This window comes from Oryctolagus cuniculus, chromosome 18, assembly GCF_051225735.1.
Source record: "Oryctolagus cuniculus isolate XC-2025 breed Fujian yellow rabbit chromosome 18, ASM5122573v1, whole genome shotgun sequence".
Classification (NCBI taxonomy): domain Eukaryota; kingdom Metazoa; phylum Chordata; class Mammalia; order Lagomorpha; family Leporidae; genus Oryctolagus; species Oryctolagus cuniculus.
The window spans coordinates 76,263,774-76,286,328 of record NC_142884.1 but is presented as its reverse complement, the minus strand read 5'-3'; the positions used below and the strand labels follow the sequence as shown (position 1 = coordinate 76,286,328).

Sequence of the window (22,555 nt, the reverse complement as noted above, 5' to 3'; positions counted from 1 at the left end):
GAGAAAACCAACTACTTCCAGAGTCCCCAGGAGAGACATGAGCTTCAATTCCCTGAAAATGGAAGTTACGAGCGTTCTGTATAAACTAATGACACTCCACTAGAAACATATGCTTAAAAATGAAATTTTATTGCCTACGCTTTTCTCTCAAATTCCCACTATTCAAACAATGTGTAGTCTAGTTTTGTATCATGTTGTATGCAGGGAGCTGTTCCCACCTAAATAACTTCAGTAACCATAAAATAAACTGGACACCAACAGGTGCAAAGTGCGTCAATGAGCCAGCAGCAACCTGGCACGCGCCCAGAGACGCCCACAACTCCTGGTCTGGGACGAGCAGGCGGGTGACGGACGGTCAGCTCACCACAGCACCTGCAGGAGCCCGTGTGCAGAGGGCTTCAACTCCACTCTCACCAGTGCCACTCTCGGTCATATTTAAAGCGCCCCTGTCAACACCACCACCGTCTGACGCACAACCAACACCGCAATGGGAGGTGGGAGGTCGCCAGAACCCGGGGAGGAAGGGCGGTTCTGCTGTGCAGCGACCGGCTGACCCCAACTCCCAGGGACAGAGGGGACAGCAGGGCCGCGCTCAAGCAGAATGAACCCACGTCTGCTCGTTCCCCTCAGACCTTCTTTCAGGAACGACATCTGGGAGCCAACCAGAGTGACAAACCACACCTAGTGCCGGCAGCCCATATGGGCACGGGTTCGAGCCCCAGCTGCTCCTCTTCTGATCCAGCTCCCTGCTGTGGCCTGGGAGAGCAGCGGAAGATGGCCCAAGTCCAGAGACCCAGAGGAAGCCCCTGGCTTCGCATCGGCGCAGCTCCAGCCGTTGCAGCCACCTGGGGAGTGAACCAGCGGATGGAAGACCTCCCTCTCTGCCTCTCTGTAGCTGCGCCTTTCAAATAATAAAATAAACAAATCTTTTTTTAAAAAAAGAATAGGCTTAGTGTCTGAATTGTTCTATCTCCCTCTCTCCTCAGAGGTAATGCACACAATGGTAAACACTCAGGAGAAGCAGGCAGATCCTAACGGCTGTCAAGTTCCACTGCAGCCACAACAGGCCTTCCAACAGAACTGGCACTTCACCCAGTTAAATGCTGCTTAAAACCACGAGCCTCGGGGCCTGTGCTGTGGTGCAGGGGGTAGAGCCGCTGCCTGCAGAGCCAGCATCCCTTATGGGCACTGGTTCGAGTCCCAGCTGCTCCACTTCCAATCCAGCTCTCTGCTAATGGGAAAGCAGTAGAAGATGGTCCAAGCCCTTGGGCCCCTGCACCCATGTGGGAGACCTGTAAGAAGCTCCTGGCTTCGGAACTGCACAGCTCTGGCCATTGCAGCCATTTGGGGAGTGAACCAGCGGATGGAAGACCTCTCTCTCTCTCTCTCTCTTTCTCTCTCTCTGCCTCTGCCTCTCAAATAAATAAATCTTTTTAAAAAAAGGTAGTATCAAGTTGTCAGCAATTTCATTCTATGTCTCCAGGGCTCAATAAAAAGACTTAGAATGAAATACTGTGAAAAGAATCACTTTTTTTTTTTTTTTTTTTTTTGGTGTGTGTGTGACAGGCAGAGTTAGACAGTGAGAGAGAGACACACACAGAGAAAGGTCTTCCTTTTCTGTTGGTTCACCCCGTCAAGTGGCTGCTACGGCCGGTGTGTTGCAGCCGGCACACTGCGCTGATCTGAAGCCAGGAGCCAGGTGCTTCTCCTGGTCTCCTATGGGGTGCAGGGCCCAAGCACCTGGGCCATCCTCCACTGCACTCCCAGGCCACAGCAGAGAGCTGGACTGGAAGAGGAGCAACCGGAACAGAATCCGGCGCCCCAACCGGGACTAGAACTCAGGGTGCCGGCACCGCTGGCCTAGTACACCTTTCTAACAGGCCTACTCAAAACTGGACTGAGAAAATGAAGCGGCTGGGATCGGGTCAGCCACAGACACTGGGCACAGGCAGCCGCACTCCTGTCACCCTACTTTCATCGTGTTTCACAAAGCAAACTAACAGTGAGATTTCAACACGTGCAGAGGTGGTAAGCTGTATCACGTCACATTTAAGGTCACATGACAGAGCATTGAAAACATTGAAAATGAAGTTCTTTCTTACCTTAAGTGCACACAGAACATGTCCCAGGGATGGGAAGTTTTTATTTGTGAAGTAATATTTAGCGAGTAAAGTATAATTATAATCCTCCTATGACTTAAACACATATTTTAAAAAGCACGCATTTCTCATTTTAGGTTAAAAATAAACGTCCAGGGGCCGGCGCTGTGGTGCAGCGGGTTAAGGCCCCAGCCTGAAGCACCAGCATCCCATGTGGGCGCAGGTTTGAGACCCGGCTGCTCCACTTCTGATCCAGCTCTCTGCTGTGGCCTGGGAAAGCAGAAGAAGATGGCCCAAGTCCTTGGGTCCCTGCACCCACGTGGCTCCTGGCTTCGGATCAGTGCAGCTCTGGCCGTTGCGGCCATGTGGGGAATGAACCAGCGGATAGAAAACCTCCCTCTCGGCCTCTCCTTCCCTGTGTTAACTCTTTCAAATAAATAAATAAATCTTAAAAAAACAAAAACAAAAAAAAAAAAAGTCCAACGTCTTCACTGACACACAGGCCGGCGCGGCCCTCTCCTGGCTGTGAACACTACACCCTTGCAATGAGCACCTTGTATAAGCTCTGATACAAAACCACACAGCTCTTTAACAGGCTTATGAAGCCCAAAACACTGCTGCCTGGCCTGCTGACTGCTTCCTCCTGTTAGGAGAACTCCCGAGCACGAAGACTGTTCAAAGTGCTGCATTTTGCGTGGGGATAAAGCGCTTTCTTGAGAAAGTTGCCAGCTGTCATCGCACTGTGATCACAGGTGCGCCATCCCGGGAGGGATCCCACCTTCCACAACAGGGCACGCTCTCTGCAGCTCCCTGCTCATCCTGACGCACACGGGCGTTCCAGGAGAAAACCCTGGGGAACCGGGCAGGAAGTCTCAAGAGTCATGGAGAGAATTCCTGGGAGACTCAAACCCGGAGCGAGAGCCGCCGCCTCCTGGGCGCCACGACTGCACAGAGCTCTGGACCCGCGACTCGGCTGCACTTCACCGCCAGCCGCCCAGCGCACGGCCCCGAGTCGCCTGTCTTCTGGGACGCGCCCCATCAGGCACACTCCTCGCACTTCCAACTCCTTCTTTAACGGAAAAGCAACCTGTGAATCACGCGACTCTGTCTGTGCTGGGAACCGCTCCGACTTCAGAGCCTTAGCACTAGCACTGGAAAGTGAAATGCTCAGTCCCGCCTGCTCCGCCTCCTCCCGTCCAGCTCCCTGCTGGGGCCTGGGAAAGCAGCGCAAGATGCCCAAGTGCTGGGCCCCGCACCGCGTGGGAGACCGGAAGAGGCTCCTGGCTCCGGACAGGCCGAGCTGCGGCCGTTGCGGCCATCTGGGGAGTGATCCAGTGGCTCGAAGACCTCTCTTTCTCTCTCTTCCTCTGACTCTCAAATAAATAAATAAATCTTTAAAAAATAAAAACTTTTTAAAAAGTTCATGGAAAATGGAATTAAAGACAGGCTTATTTAAAAAATAAAAATTAAATTAAATGCTAACTTTGGGCTAAATTCATAATTTCTCTTTTCCTGTCAAGAGCTGACTTCGGTGTGATAAAACTCTGAATACAATCCATTTACTCAATACAAATACAAAACAAAATAAGCATTGAAAAAAGGAAAAACCCCATGTCATTCACAGAATAACGTATCTTAATATAAAAAGAAGTAGTACAGGGACTGTCTCGTCAACGGTGCCTGAGAGTATCACACGCGCACGGCGTGGAGCACAACTTCCAGGCAGCAAAGCCTGAAGGGGGCTGGTCAGGGGCACAGATTTTCCCCTCAACACAAAGGTCAGGCACCCCGTGCCGCCCCGGCAGCTGACGGCTAAGCCCTGGCACCCTCCGGGAATTCACCCTGACGCCAGGCCCAGCCGTGAGGTCCTCCGTCCGGCGGCCGACGAGACGGCCGCCCCTGCGCTCCGAGCGCCGCTCTACCATACCTGCGATCCTCATGGCTGCGGGGTCCTCGGACGCCGGAACCACCCCCTCTTTGACTTCCACCTGCTTTTCGGACACCAGGGGGGACGTGGCAGGAGGGGAATACTTGGTTTCCACATAGGCCACAGGCGAGGAGGGCGAGGGCTTAGAGTCGTGAAAGAGGCTGGCCCAGGACTTGGCGGGCTGGCTGACAGCAGTGGCGCCTGCCGCAGACACGGCGCAGTCGGCAGGGAGGGAGGCGCTCTCGGGTTTGGCTGTGTCCGAGTCTGTGTCCCCCACAGTGTGCACCTCCACCCCGTTGGCAGCTGGGACCTCCCCCGAGGATTCAAGTATTTGTCCATTAGCAACTCCAAGGTTTTCAGTAGTATCGGTACCAACGTGGGGCTGAACCACCGCTGTCCTTAACAGGCCTTCTCGGCCAGTCTCCACCGGGAGACAAGACTGCTCCACCTCAGTCCCCTGGACCCCCTCGGGCTGCCCTGCAGTCCTGGGCTCGCCGTCCAGCACAGTGTCACTGACAGAGTCCGTGGAGTCCCGCGGGCTGTGACAAGTCCTGGACGGGACGCACGGGAGCATGTCGTCCAGGAACTCCGCGTCCTCCGTGCCCACGCTGTTCGGGGGCGTGGAGTTGGCGTGGCCATTGAGCAGGGCTCCCGTGGGAATACTGTCATCACCGCCATCCCTCAAGTAACTGTAATAGCCAGGGGGCCGCTTCTTCTTCTTTTTCCGCTCCCTCTGTCCAAGACCGCCCGGGCCGCCATCGTTCTCTGAGGCGTCTGCCTCCACGTGAGAACCATGACCCAAGGCTGGGGCAGGGCCTGGGTGCTGGCAGTCGACAGTGCTGTGGCTGGCTTCCTTGTCTGTGCCCTCAAGGGTCTTGCTGGAAGCCGGACACCCAAGAATGAACTCGGGAGCCTGAGGGTTCAGCGTGCTGGAAACACCGCAGCCGGGGGCTCTCGGCAGAGCGGCGCTGGGCTCGATGACCTCATTGACTCCAAACTCAATTCTCTGATAGTCTTGTCCTGCCAACGAGAGGATTCACAAACTTCCCGTTAGTGAAGCACAACCCACAGAAGCACTCCTAACCACTCATCTCCTTTTCTAAAACGAAAACCATTATCCTTCTCCTAATTAACAGGCTATTCTTTACTGAAAATAATAACTACAAAGTTTTACTTAAGCGAGCAACAGAAAAAACAGAAGCCTGAACATATCTTAGCTCTCTGCGTAGCTCAAGAAGACTTCCGGAAGGTAAAGTCAAAATGAATCCGTAATAGAAAGCCAACAGCAGGGACAGGGCTGTGGCGTTATCGGGTGAAGCCACCTAAGGGCACCATATGGGCACCAGTTTGTGTCCCGGCTGCTCCACTTCCCATCCAGCTCTCTGCTGTGGCCTGGAAAAGCAGCAGAAATGGCCCAAGTCCTTGGGCCTCTGCACCCACGTAGGGGACCTGGAAGAAGCTCCTGGCTTCAGAGTGGCCCATTTCTGGGCACTATGGACATTTTGGGAATGAACCAGTGCATGGAAAACCTCTCTCTCTCTCTGCCTCTCAAATAAATAAAATAAATAAAAAGCAGACAGTGCTGTGCCTGTTTGAAAACACCCTCAACATGAAGTGACCTCACCACAGCTCTCTCCACGCCGACGACGAGGGATGTGCGTTCTGGAGAAGCTACAGAGAAACAATCATGAAGACGAGTGCTGGGACTTAACTACTGCCACACGGGCCTCGTGTGGAGCCAGGAGCCACGCAAAGAGCCCCCCGCTGCAGGATCTGCCAGGGGCTCTCCCAACGGGGCCTCCAAGACGGCCTCAACTGATGGCCACAAACAGCGCCGGCGTGGACGCGCCATCACGTCCACTCATGAATCCCTCCTGGATCAGCTCCAGGGCAGTGAAAATACTTCCCAAAGCACCACGAGATAAAGGCAGGCCTGGGAGTTTCTGGTGACCATGGAAGCCCTCCAAGACCTCCTCCCACGAGCCACACACTCCACACTCCAGTCACGCCCTGACTCCCGTCTGGGAAACCAGGGCGGGGCTGCCATCAGCGGCATCGGCAGGGTCGGGCACCGCAGGGCTCTCACACCTGATGGAAAAGTGTGCGCTCTGCAGCCAAGGGCAGCGCGTGACCCTCAGCTCACGATTCCCTCCCATCTAAGGCGAGGGGCCAAGGTGCCGTCAAGGACACATTTCAAGAAAAGAATCGGAGTACTCAGTACTCAGAACAGAGCACAGATCCAGAGGCGGTCGTGGGGGCAGAGGCAGCGCAGCTCCCTGGGTGGAGTCTTCGCTGGTTCCGACATGGCGGCTCCTGCAGCGTGAGGGGTGCGGATCCTTCTCCAGACAACACAAGTTCCTGGGAAAGATCCCTGGTGATGGTCCCCCAAGAGCAAGTTTGCATCACAAGCCACCAACAGAACGGTCTGGTTCCTCTGGCCACTGAGCATTTCATTTTTGATTGCTTGGAACACAATCACCAGAGATGAGTTTACTGTTGCACCCAGGGTCGGTGTCCATTTCACATTCAGGTGTCACTTATTCCAGCATGTTCCGAGCTGCAGTGCTACACGGCCTCAGACAGCCTGCAGGGAGTCACCCAGGAGGTGGCCCCCTCGGGAACTGTGGCACCCACTGTGCAGACACAGGGAAGAAGATGCACGGAGCCTCGCGAGCTCACGCAGGACCGTCTGCCACACAGGGCCCTCCGCACCTCAATTCACAACCTCACCAGATCACAAACATTCTAGAACTTGAAGTGATATGAACCGAGCCGCTTCGATACGCCCAACTGTGCCCAAACATTTACCCAACAGAGCGTTCGACAGGCTGGGGAGGCGCAGCCACGGCGCGTCCATCGGAGGGGGAGGGGAAGGCCTGCGAACAGCTTCACATTCAGTCAGTACACGGGGTAGATGAACTGCACGTGCTGGTTTACCGGGGGAAGGAGAACCAGCTCAGACAAAACAAGGACACGCTAATGCAGCCTTTCTCAGAGTCTGCTCACTGCAGGCAACGCAGCACAGTGGCCTGGTGTAGGTGGGGTGGGAGGGGTGGGGGGTGCAGGGTGATTAGCAGGGCAGGGCCCCTGCCAGGGAGTTTACTGCAGACAAGAGCGCCGTGACGCTTTATCAAACGAGCACTCTGGACACAGCAGAGCACGTTCCAATCAGAAGCTAGAGAAGGTCAGCAGAACTTGGCGTTAGCTGATCTGGAGTGTGGGGTGGGTGAGGCACAGGGCATTCTGGGCACTGGGAACTGTCTCAGGAAAGGAGGACAAGTGCATGCTGGGAAGCAGCCTCCTGCAGGCTTCGAGGCATCGGGAAATGCATCCAGCAAGTGGACTGAGGGCTCCGACATCCCAGACCCCGCTGCACCACAGACAGATGGACAGACAAGCACGCCCAGACGCCAGCAGCTCAGCACAGGCACTAGAGAACAAAGGGGCTTCTGGGACAAGGGGCCTGGTGCCCACACGCAGACAGGCGGCAAAGGTGCCCGCTGGCTTCTGCCGAACACAGACGGACTTGGAGGGGAGAGAGCACAGAACAGAGGAGCGGGCTCAGCTAGTCTCTGAAGAGGGTGGCGACACCCGGGGAGCGAGGCTGCGACTCAGCAGCAGGAGGAAGCACCGCGACACCGCAGCAGGCCTGCTCCCCTGAGGGCACACGGCCAGCCCAGACGCCGAGCGCGCAGCAGGGAGCAGGCACCGGGCCGGGGTCCGTGTCACTGCGTGGCCTGGGCTATTACTCGCTGTGTATTTCTCATGACATACTATCAGTTACTCACGAAGCTGCTAATGTGACTGAGAGAAGGAGCACGGATCATCTTTGCAAGGCTCGATAATGCAAATCCCCCCGCAGGTCTGACCACCCTAACCCAACAGGGGACCCAAATCCCTGGCTCCCAAAGCAAACACTCAGAGGCCAGCAAGGGCCGTGGGGGTAATCCAGACTGCATACGTCCCAGGGCCCTGGGCCCCATTAAGCACTGTCTCCTACTCAGCTCAGCGCCCGTGACACAGACCACCAGAGCAGCCACCCAGGACAGAGGTCACCTGAACGCCCGACACTGAGCAGGACAGGCTGGCACGAACGGACGCTGCAGGGCCAACAGCTCCCAGCTGGCCTCAGACCCTGCCTGGAGGCCAGCGTTGGCCCCAGGAGCGAGACAAGAAATACCCAGAGCACAGCTCCGGCGTGAGGCAGCACTGAGAACCGCTCCAGGAAAGCGGAACCCTTCCCTCCACGACACGGCGCGCCTCCGGCACCGACTTTAACACAGTCAGCAGGCACAGCGACTCAGCAACTCAAGCTTCGAGCCACGAGGAAATGCGCAGCGAAGCCTGGGCCAGCCCGTCCCGCTCGCATGGCCGGGACTCAGGGAGGGGAGCGGGGAGGAGCGGCTTACCATCGGGTGGTTCCTCCGCAGCCCGGCCGTCACACAGCACTGCTCCACCGTAGGGAGGAAGCTGCACGAGCAATCAGAGAACGCACTTTAATGTTAACATCCGATGCATGCTATTTGACACGGTGACATTTCTGTACAGTTCTTTATCCTGGCCGCTTCACCCTAAGACACTTCTTCTATCAGAATAACATGAATGGAAAATACAAACCACCTTCGTTTAACTGAAAGGAAGAAATACTACCAGAAAGCACTCAGATATTTAGTAACAGATTAAAAAGTGATCTAGTAACAGATTAACAGATTAAAAAGTGAAGTCCTAAGAAATACAAGGCCGGCGCCGCGGCTCACTTGGCTAATCCTCCGCCTTGCGGCGCCGGCACACCGGGTTCTAGTCCCGGTCGGGGCGCCGGATTCTGTCCCGGTTGCCCCTCTTCCAGGCCAGCTCTCTGCTGTGGCCCAGGAGTGCAGTGGAGGATGGCCCAGGTGCTTGGGCCCTGCACCCCATGGGAGACCAGGAGAAGCACCTGGCTCCTGCCTTCTGATCAGTGCGGTGCGCCGGGCACGGCGGCCATTGGAGGGTGAAAAAGGAAGACCTTTCTCTCTGTCTCTCTCACTGTCCACTCTGCCAGAGAGAGAGAGAGAGAGAGAGAGAGACAGAAAGAAAGAAAGAAAGAAAGAAAGAAAGAAAGAAAGAAAGAAAGAAAGAAAGAAAGAAAGAAAGAAAGAAAGAAAGAAAATACAAATGCACTCCAACAGACATGTCAACCAGCTCCTCAGGGGACAGACGGACACTTCCTGTGGGTCCACACCTGCTCCAGCACAGCTGGCAGGGCAGGGCCAGGTGCGTGACCAGAGAGCAGAGAGGCCCGTGAGGAATCACGACGCCCTTCAACCCAGCCACACACTGACAGCTGGACGCCATGTTCCTGGCTTGAAGAGACGGCATGCATCAACAGCATCGCTGATTTTTCTTCTTCCTAGCTGCTCCGTGGTGTGTACTCAGGAGCCGGAACACCAGGGCAGGTGTCTATCCACAAGTGAAGATGTTGTGTGGGACACCCACATCCCATTCTGGAGTACGGGGTTAAGGCCTGGCCTGGCTAGATTCTGGCTTTCCGCTAATGCACACCCAGGGAGGTGATGGTTCAAGTACCTGGGTCCCTGCCACCCACACGGAAGACCCAGACTGAGATCCCAGCCCTCAGCTCTGGCCAGGCCCAGTGCTGGCTGTTCTAGGCATTTCAGGAGTGAACCAACAGGTGGCAGATCTCACTCTACGTGTATCAATAAATAAAATATAAATGATTTATTACTCTAAAAACAATTAGATGGACTGGTTTCGGATGCTCCGTGCGGCCCACAGGCACAGAGGCAGCTTGGTGGTCAAGCACTCCCGGGAGGTTCTGCAGACCGCGGCCAGGGAAGTGGCCTCCTCTGCGGATCTCTACAATGGCCTCTGTGCAGCCAAGTCCACGACCACAAAGACAAGTAACAAACAGGAAACACAGGTGCCCACCACTGTCAGGATTGGAGGGCTGCACACATTCCAGTCACCCTGGGACTCAGGGTAGAAGCACTACACTGACGGCGGCCACCCACGCCTCCTCTGTAGCCAGCCATCAGGTGCACGGTAGACACGGGAGCAGGAGGGCGCGTCTGCGGGGGGCAGTGTACCCCCAGGGCCAGACGGCTGTAGACACTGTGAGTAGGGGGTGGTGCAGAGGTTAAGATCCCACTAAAGGGGCCAACACTGTGTCACAGCAGGTTAATGCCCTGGCCTGAAGCGCCGGCATCCCATATGGGTGCCGGTTCGAGACCTGGCTGCTCCACTTCTGATCCAGCTCTCTGCTGTGGCCTGGGAGAGAACAGAAGATGGGCCAAGTCCTACACCATGCCCTACACCCGCATGGAGACCTGGAAGAAGCTCCTGGCTCCTGGCTTCGGATTGGTGCAGCTCCAGCTGTTGCAGCCAATTGGGGAGTGAACCATGGATGGAAGACCGCTCTCTCTCTCTCTCTCTAAATCTTTCAAATAAATAAATGAATCTTAAAAAAAAAAAAAAAGGATGCCACTAGAAACCCACGTCCTGCATCAGAGTGCCTGGGTCCTCGTCTGGGCTGTGCCCCTTCCAGTCGCCTGTAAACGCACACCCGGGGAAGCAGCAGGTCCCCGCCACTCATGGAATTCAGACTGAGTTCCAGGAGCCTGCCTTCAGCGGCACAGTCTCAGCTGTTCTGGGCATTTGGGGGAGTGAATCAGTGGACAGAAGTGCTCTCCCTGTCTGTCCTCTACCTCTCAAATAAAAATACATTTAAAAAGTTAACATATTTGGAATAGGGGCTGGGCTAAACTTCTACCTTTGGAGCCGGCACCCCACATGGGCAATGGTCCGTGTCCCGGCTGCTCCTCTCTGATCCCGCTCTCTGCTGTGGCCTGGGAAGCAGTGGGAGATGCCCAAGTGCTTGGGCCCTGCACCCGCGTGGGAGACCCGGAGGAAGCTGCTGGTTCTGGCTCCAGATTGGCTCAGCTCCAGCTGTTGCAGCCATCTGGGGAGTGAACCAGCAGATGGAAGATATTTCTCTCTGTCTCTCCCTCTCTCTGTCTGTAACTCTACCTCTCAAATAAATAAATAAATCTTTTTTTAAAATTTGGAATAAAAAGAATAACTTTATTCGTTTTGCAAATGACACTAGCATGTCCCCTCCCAGTGGCAGAAACTATTATTTGGGGAGCAAAAAAGTAGAATCATTGTACCATCAAGAAATTTTTTTTTAAGTTTTGTTTTGTTTTGGACAGGTAGAGTGGACAGTGAGAGAGAGAGACAGAGAGAAAGGTCTTCCTTTTGCCATTGGTTCACCCTCCAATGGCCGCCACGGCCAGCGTGCTGCGGCCGGTGCACCGTGCTGATCCGATGGCAGGAGCCAGGTACTTATCCTGGTCTCCCATGGGGTGCAGGGCCCAAGCACTTGGGCCATCCTCCACTGCACTCCCTGGCCACAGCAGAGAGCTGGCCTGGAAGAGGGGCAACCGGGACAGAATCCAGCGCCTCGACCGGGACTAGAACCCGGTGTAACGGTGCTGCAAGGCGGAGGATTAGCCTAGTGAGCTGCAGCACCGGCCAAGATTTATTTATTTACTGAAAGCCAGAGTGGTGGTGGTGGTGGGGGGTAGTGAAGAATGGGGGGGAGGGGGGAGGCAGGCAGGCATGCTACCTTCTACCCACTGGTTCATTTCCCAAATGCCCAGAGCAGCTGGGGCTGGGCCGGGCTGAAACCAGGAGCCTGGTCTGCCATGTGAAGTGGCAGGGACTCAAATACCCAAGTCACTACCCACTGCCTTCCCCGCGCCTTAGCAGGAAGCTGGATCACAAGAGGAGCAGCCAGGACTCAGGCAGGCATGGACACGGGGGCTGCACCCCATGTCCACCCCCGGGGACATGATTACTCTCTGGGGGTGGACACTTCGACGGTGGTCAGTGCCCTAGGTTGGAACACCCCCATCCCTATCGGAGTCCCAGTTCAGCGCCACAGTCCGGTTTCAAGCTTTTAGGGAATGAACAGCAGATGGGAGCGCTCTCTCTCTCTCTATGTTCAAATTTAAAAAAAAAGGGGGGGGGGGGACAAGAAGAATCAGTTTCTAGGTCCAAACAGCTTCACAACCACACACATCAGCATGACGTCATCTATTTGCAGAGGGAGCAGAACACTGCCGCTGGTGGGGCTGTGGTAACCACCCTGTCACCCAGCTCAACAGTCCCCGGAACTACCAAACATCGAGAGCAAAACACGTATGAACAGAACATGAACTTGTATGAAGAACAAACAGAGGCAGGAGGACAAACACGTGGATAGGACAGACCAGACAACAAAATTTTAGAAATGAAAACAAAAGCATAAAATTCACCCCCAAACACAAACTAAGCCAACATCAAACACTGTAAGCTAGTTAAGTGAGACACAAACAGCGCCCAGTCTGGTCTGGTGCAGGCCACATCCTTGCCCCTGGACCAAGTGGCCACGCTACAAAGCCCCTTATGGGGGCAGGCGCTTGGCACAGCAGGGAGGTCACCCCCTGGGACACCCAAATCCCACATAGGATGTGGTATGAGCCACAGCCGGCACTTCAATTCAGCTTCTTGCTAATACGCATGTGAGAAGCAGAAGATGGCCCTGCCACCCACAGGGGAGTCCCTGCCTCCTGGCTTCAGCCTGGTGCAGTCCTGGCTGTAGCAGACATTTGGAGAATAAAACCAGCCAAGGGAATATCGATCCTGGGGCTGGCACTGTGGCGCAGCGGGTTAAAGCCCCAGCCTGCAGTGCCTGCATCCCATATGGGTGCCAGTTCGAGTCCCAGCTACTCTACTTCCAATGCAGCTCTCTGCTATGGCCTGGGAAAGCAGTGGAAGATGGCCAAAGTCCTTGGACCCCTGTACCTGTGCGGGGGACCAGGAAGAAGCTCCTGGCTCCTGGCTCCTGGCTTCGGGTTAGCTCAGCTCTGGCCATTGTGGTCATTTGGGGAATGAACCAGCCGATGAAAGACACCCCTCTCTCTGTGTAACTCATTCAAATAAAATAAATCTTTAAAAAAAAAAAAATACTGATCCCTCTCTGTCTCTCTGCTTTTCAAATAAAAATAAAGTTCCCTCATGGTGCTGCCACCATGTCTCCTCATCTCGATCCAAAAGACCCTCTTCTGAAATCACATTAAGACCCCAAATTGAGAATAACTGCCTTAACTGAAAACCAGTCCCCCAGGCACGCCCACAGACTGCGCTGAGGCAGAGCTGTGAGACCCTGTGCTGTTCCGGAGGGAGCGCTTGCTCCCTATTTCTGAACACAACACGTCTGCGATGGCTTCACACACGCTCACTGAACAAGCTTACTATCTTTCTTCCACTGTAGAAATTTATTTGGAGCCCACACTTGTTTATTCACTATAGCACAGTTCTAGAAAATACATCAGTTACTTTTTAAAAAAAAAAAAAAACATTAGTATGTACGGTCACACACAAAGTAACCTGATTCTGATCAAGCTCCTGGCCACCTCCTCTTGCCTGTGGCATTCCAACTACACAGCTGAGAGGAGGGAGCCTGGCAGAGAGGATGCAAGGACTCCAGCACCACACACTGCCCCAGCTCAGGGAGCAACGCTCTGTCGGGGTTCTAACAGCCCGTCAAGCACCAAGAGCACAGCGAGACTGGTCCACGCTGCAGCCACACCACAGCGGGTGTGCGCAGACGGCGGCCATGATCTTACCTGCCATCAGGAGGCCAAAGCGGGGCTCGGTGGTGACCGCGGGAGCCCAGCACTCCTCCCGCTCACTGTCCCCTCACACCGAGCACTTGCTGGGGCCGGGAAACACCCAGTGGCCGGGGATTAGCTAGCCACCATGCAGGCTCCTGAACTGTAACTGATACAGAGCCGCGGCTCTGGTCCTCGTGCTGGTCCTGGGATGAGGGCATCCACGCTGGTCCCCCTTCCGCAGACTCGGATGCATCCCCAACAGGAAAGGCAGAACAAACGCTTTACCACCACAGGGAAGGGAAGAATTTCTTAAAGATATTTTTTAAAACTAAAGTTCACGAGCCATGAGGGGGAAAAAAACCAATATACTTGATATTGAAGTTAAAAACTAACTCCTGTCACACACAAAGCACATCAAATGTGAAGCATAAAGGCCCTTGTGCTAGGAAGACATGACTGCAACATGCAAAACTAACTAACGATCACAAATCCCACAAACCCATCAAAAAGAAAAGACAGGGCCAGCGCTGCGGTGTAGCAGGTAAAGCTGCCGTGCGCAGTGCCCACACCCCATGAGCACCAGTTTGAGTCCAGCCGCTCTACTTGCGATCCAGACCCCTGCTGGGCCCCAGTACCCACGTGGGAGACCTGGAGGAAGTCCCCCGCTCCTGGCTTCAGCTCAGTGGCCACCTGGGGAGTGGACCAGTGGCAGTAAGACCTCTCTCTCTCTCTGCCTCTCTATAACTTTGCCTTTCAAATAAATGAATAAATCTTTAAAAAAGAAAAGAAAAACAAAGACAAGCCACATGATTTTAAGATACGGCTGTGGAGAGGGGTGAGGCCATCGAGACACGCTCACCTGGGTGATCTTGGGACATGGCAGGCAGAACACTGAGGACCCACTCACACAGCACACTGTGGGCAGGTGTACAGATGCCAACGTGCAACGTCAGCAGGGATTTTTAAACATCCAAGCTAGAAACCTCTCCTGCGGTGCTGCTGTAGGGCAGACTAGACTACCCAGAGCCTCAGGAGAGCTACGGTGCTCACCTTCCACAGAGCCCGCACACAGATCCTGCGGAAGCCACACAGGAGCGCCCACAGGGAGACACTCACTCTAGCACCGCACACGGGAGACACGCACTCCAGCACTGCACACGGGAGACACGCACCCCAGTACTGCACACGGGAGACACACACCCCAGCACCGCACACGGGAGACACACACCCCAGCACCGCACACGGGAGACACGCACCCCAGCACCACACACGGGAGACACGCACCCCAGCACCACACACGGGAGACACACACCCCAGCACCACACACGGGAGACACACACCCCAGCGCTGCACACGGGAGACACACACCCCAGCACCACACACGGGAGACACACACCCCAGCACCACACACGGGAGACACACACCCCAGCACCACACACGGGAGACACACACCCCAGCGCTGCACACGGGAGACACACACCCCAGCACCACACACGGGAGACACACACCCCAGCACCACACACGGGAGACACGCACCCCAGCACCGCACACGGAGACACGCACTCCGCACCTACAGTGCCCCAAAGGCAAGTGAATGCGCATTCAATCAATGGCACAGAGCAATTAAATCACAGGACAAATGTAGTGGCATAAACAAATGTGAAGAATGTTAGCTTAAATTAAACAACAGGAGCCAGCACTGTGGCGCAGCGGGTTAATGCCCTGGCCTGAAGCGCCGGCATCCCATACGGGTGCCAGTTCTAGTCCTGACTGCTCCACTTCCACTTCCAATCCAGTTCTCTGCTATGGTCTGGGAAAGCAGCAGAAGATGGCCCAAGTCCTTGGGCCCCTGCACCCACATGGGAGACCTGGAAGAAGCTCCTGGCTCCTGGCTTCGGATCAGAGCAGTTCTGGCCGTTGCGGCTAATTGGGGAGTGAACCATCGGATGAAGGACCTCTCTTTGGGTCCCTCCTCTCTCTGTGTAACTCTGACTCTAAAGTAAAAAATAAATCTTTAAAAAAAATTAAACAACCAAAGGATAAAATCAGCAGAGCGATCACAGGACAGGGTTTACTGTGCGGTGTACACACAGGTAGCAGAGAGGAGAGCAGTCAGGGGCCACACTGCAAGGCCGGCAGAGTCCGAGTCTCCGGGAAGGAGACGCCCGTGGCAGCGATCTCTTTCTCGAAGACGTCAGGGCAAACAGTGAAATGCCACCATCAGTCACGTGTAGCCGATGGGCCTAGGAAGCTCCTGTTAGCGTCTATTTTTCAGTACAGGGGAATCGTGCGCTTAAAAGTAAACATGTAACCACCACTTCACACCTGCACACTTCACTCACTGCAACAGCTTTATCTTACCTCAACGGAAGAGCGAGGAGTCACGAAGAACTGATTGAATTCATCAGGACTAAAGTCTCCAAAAATATACTGAAAAACAAAAAAGGGCATTGCTGGTCAGATAAAATACACGAGTTACACACACTCAGGAAAACACGCTATGTCTCCTGACACTACCTGTGAAGCATTGGGTGCAGAATACCCCACACCCTCTCAACTCAACAAACGGAGGGCAAATCCGCGTCCAGAGACGGTGTCTTCCCACGTAAGAGGGAAAACACCACTGAAGCTCTTCTACACGCTGCCGGCCTGAGCAAGCACGTTCTGAGGCAGCGGCTTCTGCACGCACACGCACACGCACACGCACACGCCGCCTCGCCCGACTCTTCCTGCAGAGGGCACAGGTCACAACAGGGAGACAGGGAAATCCCAAAAGGGACAGCCAGACCTGACTAGCAGCCTTTATGAGTCTGTAATTTCTAATTTTAAAAATGTGCTTGAACAAGATGCAGGTCCACGTGACTGCAGACACAGCCTCGTGAACCCTCAGATTTCACAGAACTCTGACTCTCCGGCTACACCACACGGACGTGAGCTTGGCAAGCACCACACAGCTCCTATCCCCCCAGAGCTTCAAGAGAACCGTATGACCAGATTCCCGCCGTCGAGGCGCTGGCTCATTCACTCATTATTCAGAATCTGCTGAATGGCACACAGGCAGCATGGGACTGGGAGCTGAGAGTACAGCCGAGGCGCCTCCGCTCCTGCACAGCTCAGAGCCTGCCGCCTGGCGAAGGAAGCGACGAGCACGCGACTCAGAAACCGCGAGTGACCATGCAGGGGTACACTCGTTTTTACTGAAAACGCGAACCCGCAGCAGGCATCCCATCCAGGGGAACCATTTCTACAAGGCTCAAGGCAACATTCACCCAAACCGTGAGCAAACAGCAAAACCAAAGCCATCTTCACATGGTGTCTACACACACCTGCTCAGGTCCACAGAGATACCGTGTGCTGGGGGCCGGCGCCGTGGCACAATGGGCTCATCTGCCATCTGTGACACCAGCATCCCCTGCCGGAGTGCCAGCTCAAGTCCCAGCTGCTCTGCTTCCTGCTAATGTGCCTGGAAGGCTGCAGACGGTGGCTCAGGTGCCTGCGGCCCAGCTACCCACGTGGGAGACCAGGATGGCGTCCCCCGCTTCTGGTTACCGCCTGGCTCAGACCTCACTGCTGCAGCCGTCTGAGGAGCAAACCAGCACATGGAAGTTCATGCAGGCTCTCTCGCTCACTCTCTCTGTCACTCTGCCTTTCAAATCAGCAAATGAATTTTTTAGAGTTTATTTATTAATCTGAAAGGCAGAGTTACAGCCAGAGACAGGGAGAGACAGAGGTCTTCCATCCATCTGGTTTACTCCCCAGAGGGCCACAACAGCAACAGCTGGTGCTGGGCCAACCCAAAGCCAGGAGCTGTGGGGAGCAGCCGGACTAGACTGAGTTACTGGAATTAAGACTTATTCTATGCATCTGCTCTCCCACAATATGGCGCTGGGAGAGAAGTAAACAGCTTCCGCACAGCTGCCTCCAGTTCAACTAATAAACTGTAGGACTTGCTCCTGATTGGAGAGCAGCGTACTCGGCGTGTGGGCAGCCGAGTTGGGATTGGCGGAGGAGGACTATAAAGGAGGAGAGAGACGGCATGCACCAGGAACATCTATGGGGAACATCTAGCTGAAGGAACACCTGTGCAGCCCCCAAGAAGAGCCGGCTGGCGGTGTGCCGCTCCCCTGCGGAAGTGGGGAATGTGGCCAGGGGGAACCGCCCTTCCACGGAGGTGGAAGGGATAGTAGCCAACCCGGGAAGAACCAGCAGCAAACCCGGGGAGGGCCGAGCAGACGAAAGAACAGCGCAGGGTCCTGTGTCGTTCCTCCACGAAGAGGGGGAGCGACATAATGGTGCCGTGACTCGGATATGAAGCCTAGGCAGGGCTTGGTGTTGCTCCTCCACGAAGAGGGGGAGCGACAAGGAGCCAGGAGCTTCTTTGGGGTCTCCCACCTGGAGGCAAGGCCCAAGCACGTGGGCATCCTCCACTGCCCTCCGACGTGCATTAGCAAGGAGCTGAATCAGAAGTGCAGCAGGTAGCACACAAACTGGCGCCCACATGGGATGCCGGCACCACAAATGGAGGCTTAACCTACTACACCACAGAGCTGGGGGCCCTGCAAACAAATCTTTTACGCAAGAAATTCTGCCTTCACAGTAACAGTGAAAACAAGCAGTCTCCAGCAGTTTACAAGGACTTCTCACACGCTCTCACTGTAGGCTCAGACCGACCTTCCTGTCATCTCCAGCAGGGGGAAAGTTCACTGATCTCAGCCCGGCACAGCCCAGCCACCAGACAGCCGTGAGGAGCTATCCAGGAACGAGGGCAGGAGACTAAGCTGGAGAACTCTTCAGGAGGGCTCGACGGGACAATCAGCAGAGAGCAAGGGGCAATCTCTCAAGGTTCCAAGAGAAAATGGTTTGTTCCTACAATTCTAGAGCACTTTGCTTTACAGAATTCTGTGCTAGGGCTAGATAACCACTCAAGCGTTAAAGAAAAACAACATTCTCCGACACCCACAAACCTTTTTCTTGGGGGGCCATTTAAAATTTCTAGAAAATGAATCCAGGAGGGGCCTGCAGCAGAGCAGGTCACCAGCTGCCTGCGACGTCGGCATCTAACGTGAGTGTCGGCTCACAGCCCAGCTGCTCCGCTTCCGAGTCAGCTCACTGCTCACGTAGCCTGGGAAGGCCAGACCACGCGCAGCCTCAGAAGGAGATCCAGGCTCCTGGATTTGGTGTGGCCCAGTCCTGGTCTCTGTGGTCTTCTGGGGAGTGAACCCGAGAATGAAAGCGCCCCCTCACGCTCGCTCTCTCTCCACACACACATACACATATGTAATTCTTTTCCAAGGATTTAGTTACTTATTTGAAAGGCAGCATCACAGAGGGACAGCCAGTGTGACCTTCCACTTCCTGGTGCACTCCCAGACCACCACCATCAGGGACTGGGCCAGGCTGAACCAGGAGCTGGGAATCTCATCCAGACTGTCCAAGCACTGGGCCATCTTCTGCTGCTTTCCCAGGCCATCAGCAGGGAGCTGGATTGGAACTGGAGCAGCCAAAACACAAATCGGCACACTAGCTGTGGGATGTTGGTGTCACAGGCAAGGCTTAACCTGCTGCACCACAACACGGGCCCTGTAACTCTTCCTTTCAAATAAATCAATTAAATGCAAAAAAACAGGGGGAGGCGACAGCAGTGACACACTGATCTCATCTGAGCCCTGGCGGCGGCCTTCTCTGAGGCCAGGAGCTGGGGTTTCTACTCCTGGGGCAGCGAAGCCCCACACAGACTCCTCCCAGGGCTCTGAACTGCACAGGAAGGATTCGGCAAAGGCCAAGCCACTGAGATCTCTAAAACACATTCCCTCCAACTGCAGTCAATGTTTTACAAATGGTAACTGTTTCATTTTACAAATGGTAACTGTTTCATTTTACAAATGGTAACTGTTTCTTTCTAGGCAAAGTATCCAGTACCTAGAGTAACCATTCAAACACTCCCATGGAATGATACAATAACATCCCCAACAAGGCTGCAAGCTGCCACTTCAGTACTGGCAAAGCCACATGCATCATTCCAAGACGGAGCCAGGAAGCAGTACTGTCAAGAGGCATTTATTATCAGCGCTGTTCCAACGCAGCAAACAGAAGTGGCACTTATAAGTTAAAGCACAGCTTACATAAATTTGCTAGGGGGGGTGGGGGGGTATTTTTAAATGCGCTGATAACCTGCAAAAGCAAAGCAAAGGCCGAATATTTACCCCGCAGCAAATTCCAGTGAGTGGACAGAAACTCGCTGCCCTGCCATTTCAGCGACAAGGACTCCCCGGGAATGGTTCTGCCCGGTGGCTGCAGACAGGCCTGTGTGGTAACAGTGACAAGCTGGCCAGGGGCAGCCAGAACAGCCCACTGCTGGCCTCCTCCTCTAAAAGCCTCTCTCCAGTTTTCAAACAGAAATCTGGGTGTTTGCAAAAAGAGGGCTGTCACCGAGGGAAAGACAGCCTGGCGCAAAGTCCCAGCAAGGCCTGACCCTGGACTGTGTCCTGGGCCAGAGCACCCTGGAGGTCAGCTGGCAAGGCCGGAGCTGGGCGGCAGGGTAGCACGGCACTGGTATGAGCAGGAAAGTGACAACGGCACCAGCGCTTGTAAGGAAGTACCCGGACACTTCGGAAATGCACGCTCAGTGTTCGGGGGGAGGGCCAGGGCACACGTCGCCTACCCTCACCTCAAAGGTTCATAAGCAAGTGTGTGTCTGTGAGTCAGTGTCTGGGTATACCTGTGTGTTTACACAGCATACAGAGAAACTTCTAGCACACAGAAATGATTAAGCAAACACGGTTAAATCTGAACACCAGGCCAGCCTGGGGAAAGGAGTACTTGGGAGTTTTGTGTACTATTTGTGCTTCATAATTTCTGTAAGTCTGAAATCATATCCAAATACAGACTCTTTTTAAAAAAATGACAACAAAATAAAATAAAGATGAGCTGGGGGACAGCAGTGTGGTACTGGTTAAAACCCCAGCCTGCAGTGCCGGCATCCCCTATGCGTCCCGGCTGCTCCACTTCTGACCCAGCTCTCTGCTATGGCCTGGGAAACCAACAGAACATAGTCCAGAATCTGGGGCCTCTGCTCCCACGTGGGAGACCTGGAAGAAGCTCCTGGCTCCGGATCAGCTCAGCTCTGGCTGTCGCGGTCATCTGGGGAGTCAACCAGCAGAGGAAGAGCTCTCTCTGTAACTCTATCTTTCAAATAAATAAAATAAATCTTTTTAAAAAGCTGCTAAAGCTGAAAAGCACCGTGACCTTGAATGCACGCATCCTCCTTCCTCTGGAGTCACAACACTCGTCTTCAAGCCTGCTAAGCCTGGGGTGGGGATGGATCTTGCTTTTAGGTAAAATAAAGAAAAATAATTCTGTGCCTGACTTCACAGGACTCATAAGTTAGTGGAGAAGGAAGTGCGACAGGCCACATGCATTAGCTCTGCCTTGAAGAACAGAGGGGAGTAAAATACAGGACAAAGCTGCCGGAACGGGGAAGCCCACGCCGTCTGCTGTGAGGCTCAGAGCAGGCACCAGGAGGCGCCGCGGGGACTCTACTCCCCTGCAAGCTCCTGGCTCAGCAGCAACCCCCACCAGAGTCAGAGGACTACCAGGAGAGGAGCAGAAGACACTGCCTCCCCGCGGGCCTCACCTCAGAGGCTGGCGAGCACCGGAGCTGTGCAACCCTCCGTATCCAACTCAACTCCACCTCAGGCAGGCACAACCCCATCTCTCCAGAAAAACCATGTGGAGAAAACATGGACACTTGGGAACGACGGCAAGCCCGCAGCGTGGCTGGAAGGAGCTCTATACGCCTCCCCGAGGCACAGGCAGCCAGATGGGCCACTTCAGGAGGAGACTGGGGCTACCTCGGCACTGGAGGGCCTAGGATTACCTCCCCAGGGAAGGGGTTGGGCAAAGCTGGAAATGCCAGTGTTCACGGTAAAGGAGCACCAAAGACATGACCGTCAGAAAGCGTGTAAATTCCTTGACCAAAGCCCAGGGAAGGCCGAAGGAGGACAGCTGGGTCTGAGGGCAGCTCAGAGCTGAGCTGAGAGTGCCGGCGGCAGCAGCTCCCTTCGCGGGAGCCCAGATGTAGCACTAGGGGGCGCCCGAGCCCAGCACGCTGAGCTGTTCACTAGCCAAGGCATTATCTCTCTGGAAACCCAAATAGGATGTAGGTTGCCCCCAAAGGGATGCTGCCACCTGCTGTGCCGGCATCCCATGTGGGCGCCGGCTGCTCCACTTCCAATTCCGATCCAGCTCCCTGCTGATACGCCTGGAAAAGCAGTGGAGGGTGGCTCAGTACTTGGGACCCCGCCACCCATGTGGGAGACCCAGACGAAGCTCCCACCTTCTGGCTTTGGCCTTCCCCAGCCCTGGCTGTTGCAGCCATTTAGGGAGTAAATCAGCAGATGGAAGATGTCTCTCACCTGGTCTCTGTGTAACTCTGCCTTTCAAATAAATAAATAAATTTTAAAAGAAATACAGGTTTGAAAATGTCATCAAGCTAGCGACATACTGTACAACAAGGATGACCCCGAAAACAGCCAATCAAAAGCAGCCAGACTCTCAATGTGTGATTCTGGTCATGTGAAATGTTCAAATCAGGCAACCCCACAGAGACAGAAAGCAGAGCGTGGTTGTCAGGGGCTGGGGAGCCTCAGCCCACAGGCTGCAGAAGGCAAAACCATTTGGTTTGACCCTGCCAAGGCAACAGCAGGTGAGACTCAAAACTCAGTGCATCTACAGCAGGCTAATTTTTAAGTTAATTATTTTGTATGGCCCACAAACCATGTTATAAATATTCAAATGGCCCTTGACAGAAAAAAGGCTCCCAGCCCTGCTTGAGTGGGTGGTGAACCATTCTAAACTTGACTATGGAAATGGGCGCC

The 22,555-nt window shown here is 54.5% G+C and overlaps 1 protein-coding gene across 1 annotated transcript in view; it reads right to left on the bottom strand.

Annotated features, from left to right (window-relative positions):
* Nucleotides 1-22,555, bottom strand: part of USP10 (ubiquitin specific peptidase 10) — a 67,728-nt gene that overhangs the window by 22,456 nt on the left and 22,717 nt on the right. Inside the window, exons 2-4 of the mRNA XM_051847334.3 lie at nucleotides 16,041-16,109; nucleotides 8,436-8,496; nucleotides 4,027-5,046 (exon numbers count right to left, since the gene is read on the bottom strand). Coding sequence (XP_051703294.1) covers nucleotides 4,027-5,046; nucleotides 8,436-8,496; nucleotides 16,041-16,109 — 1,150 coding nt within the window. The remainder of the gene's footprint in view (nucleotides 1-4,026; nucleotides 5,047-8,435; nucleotides 8,497-16,040; nucleotides 16,110-22,555) is intronic.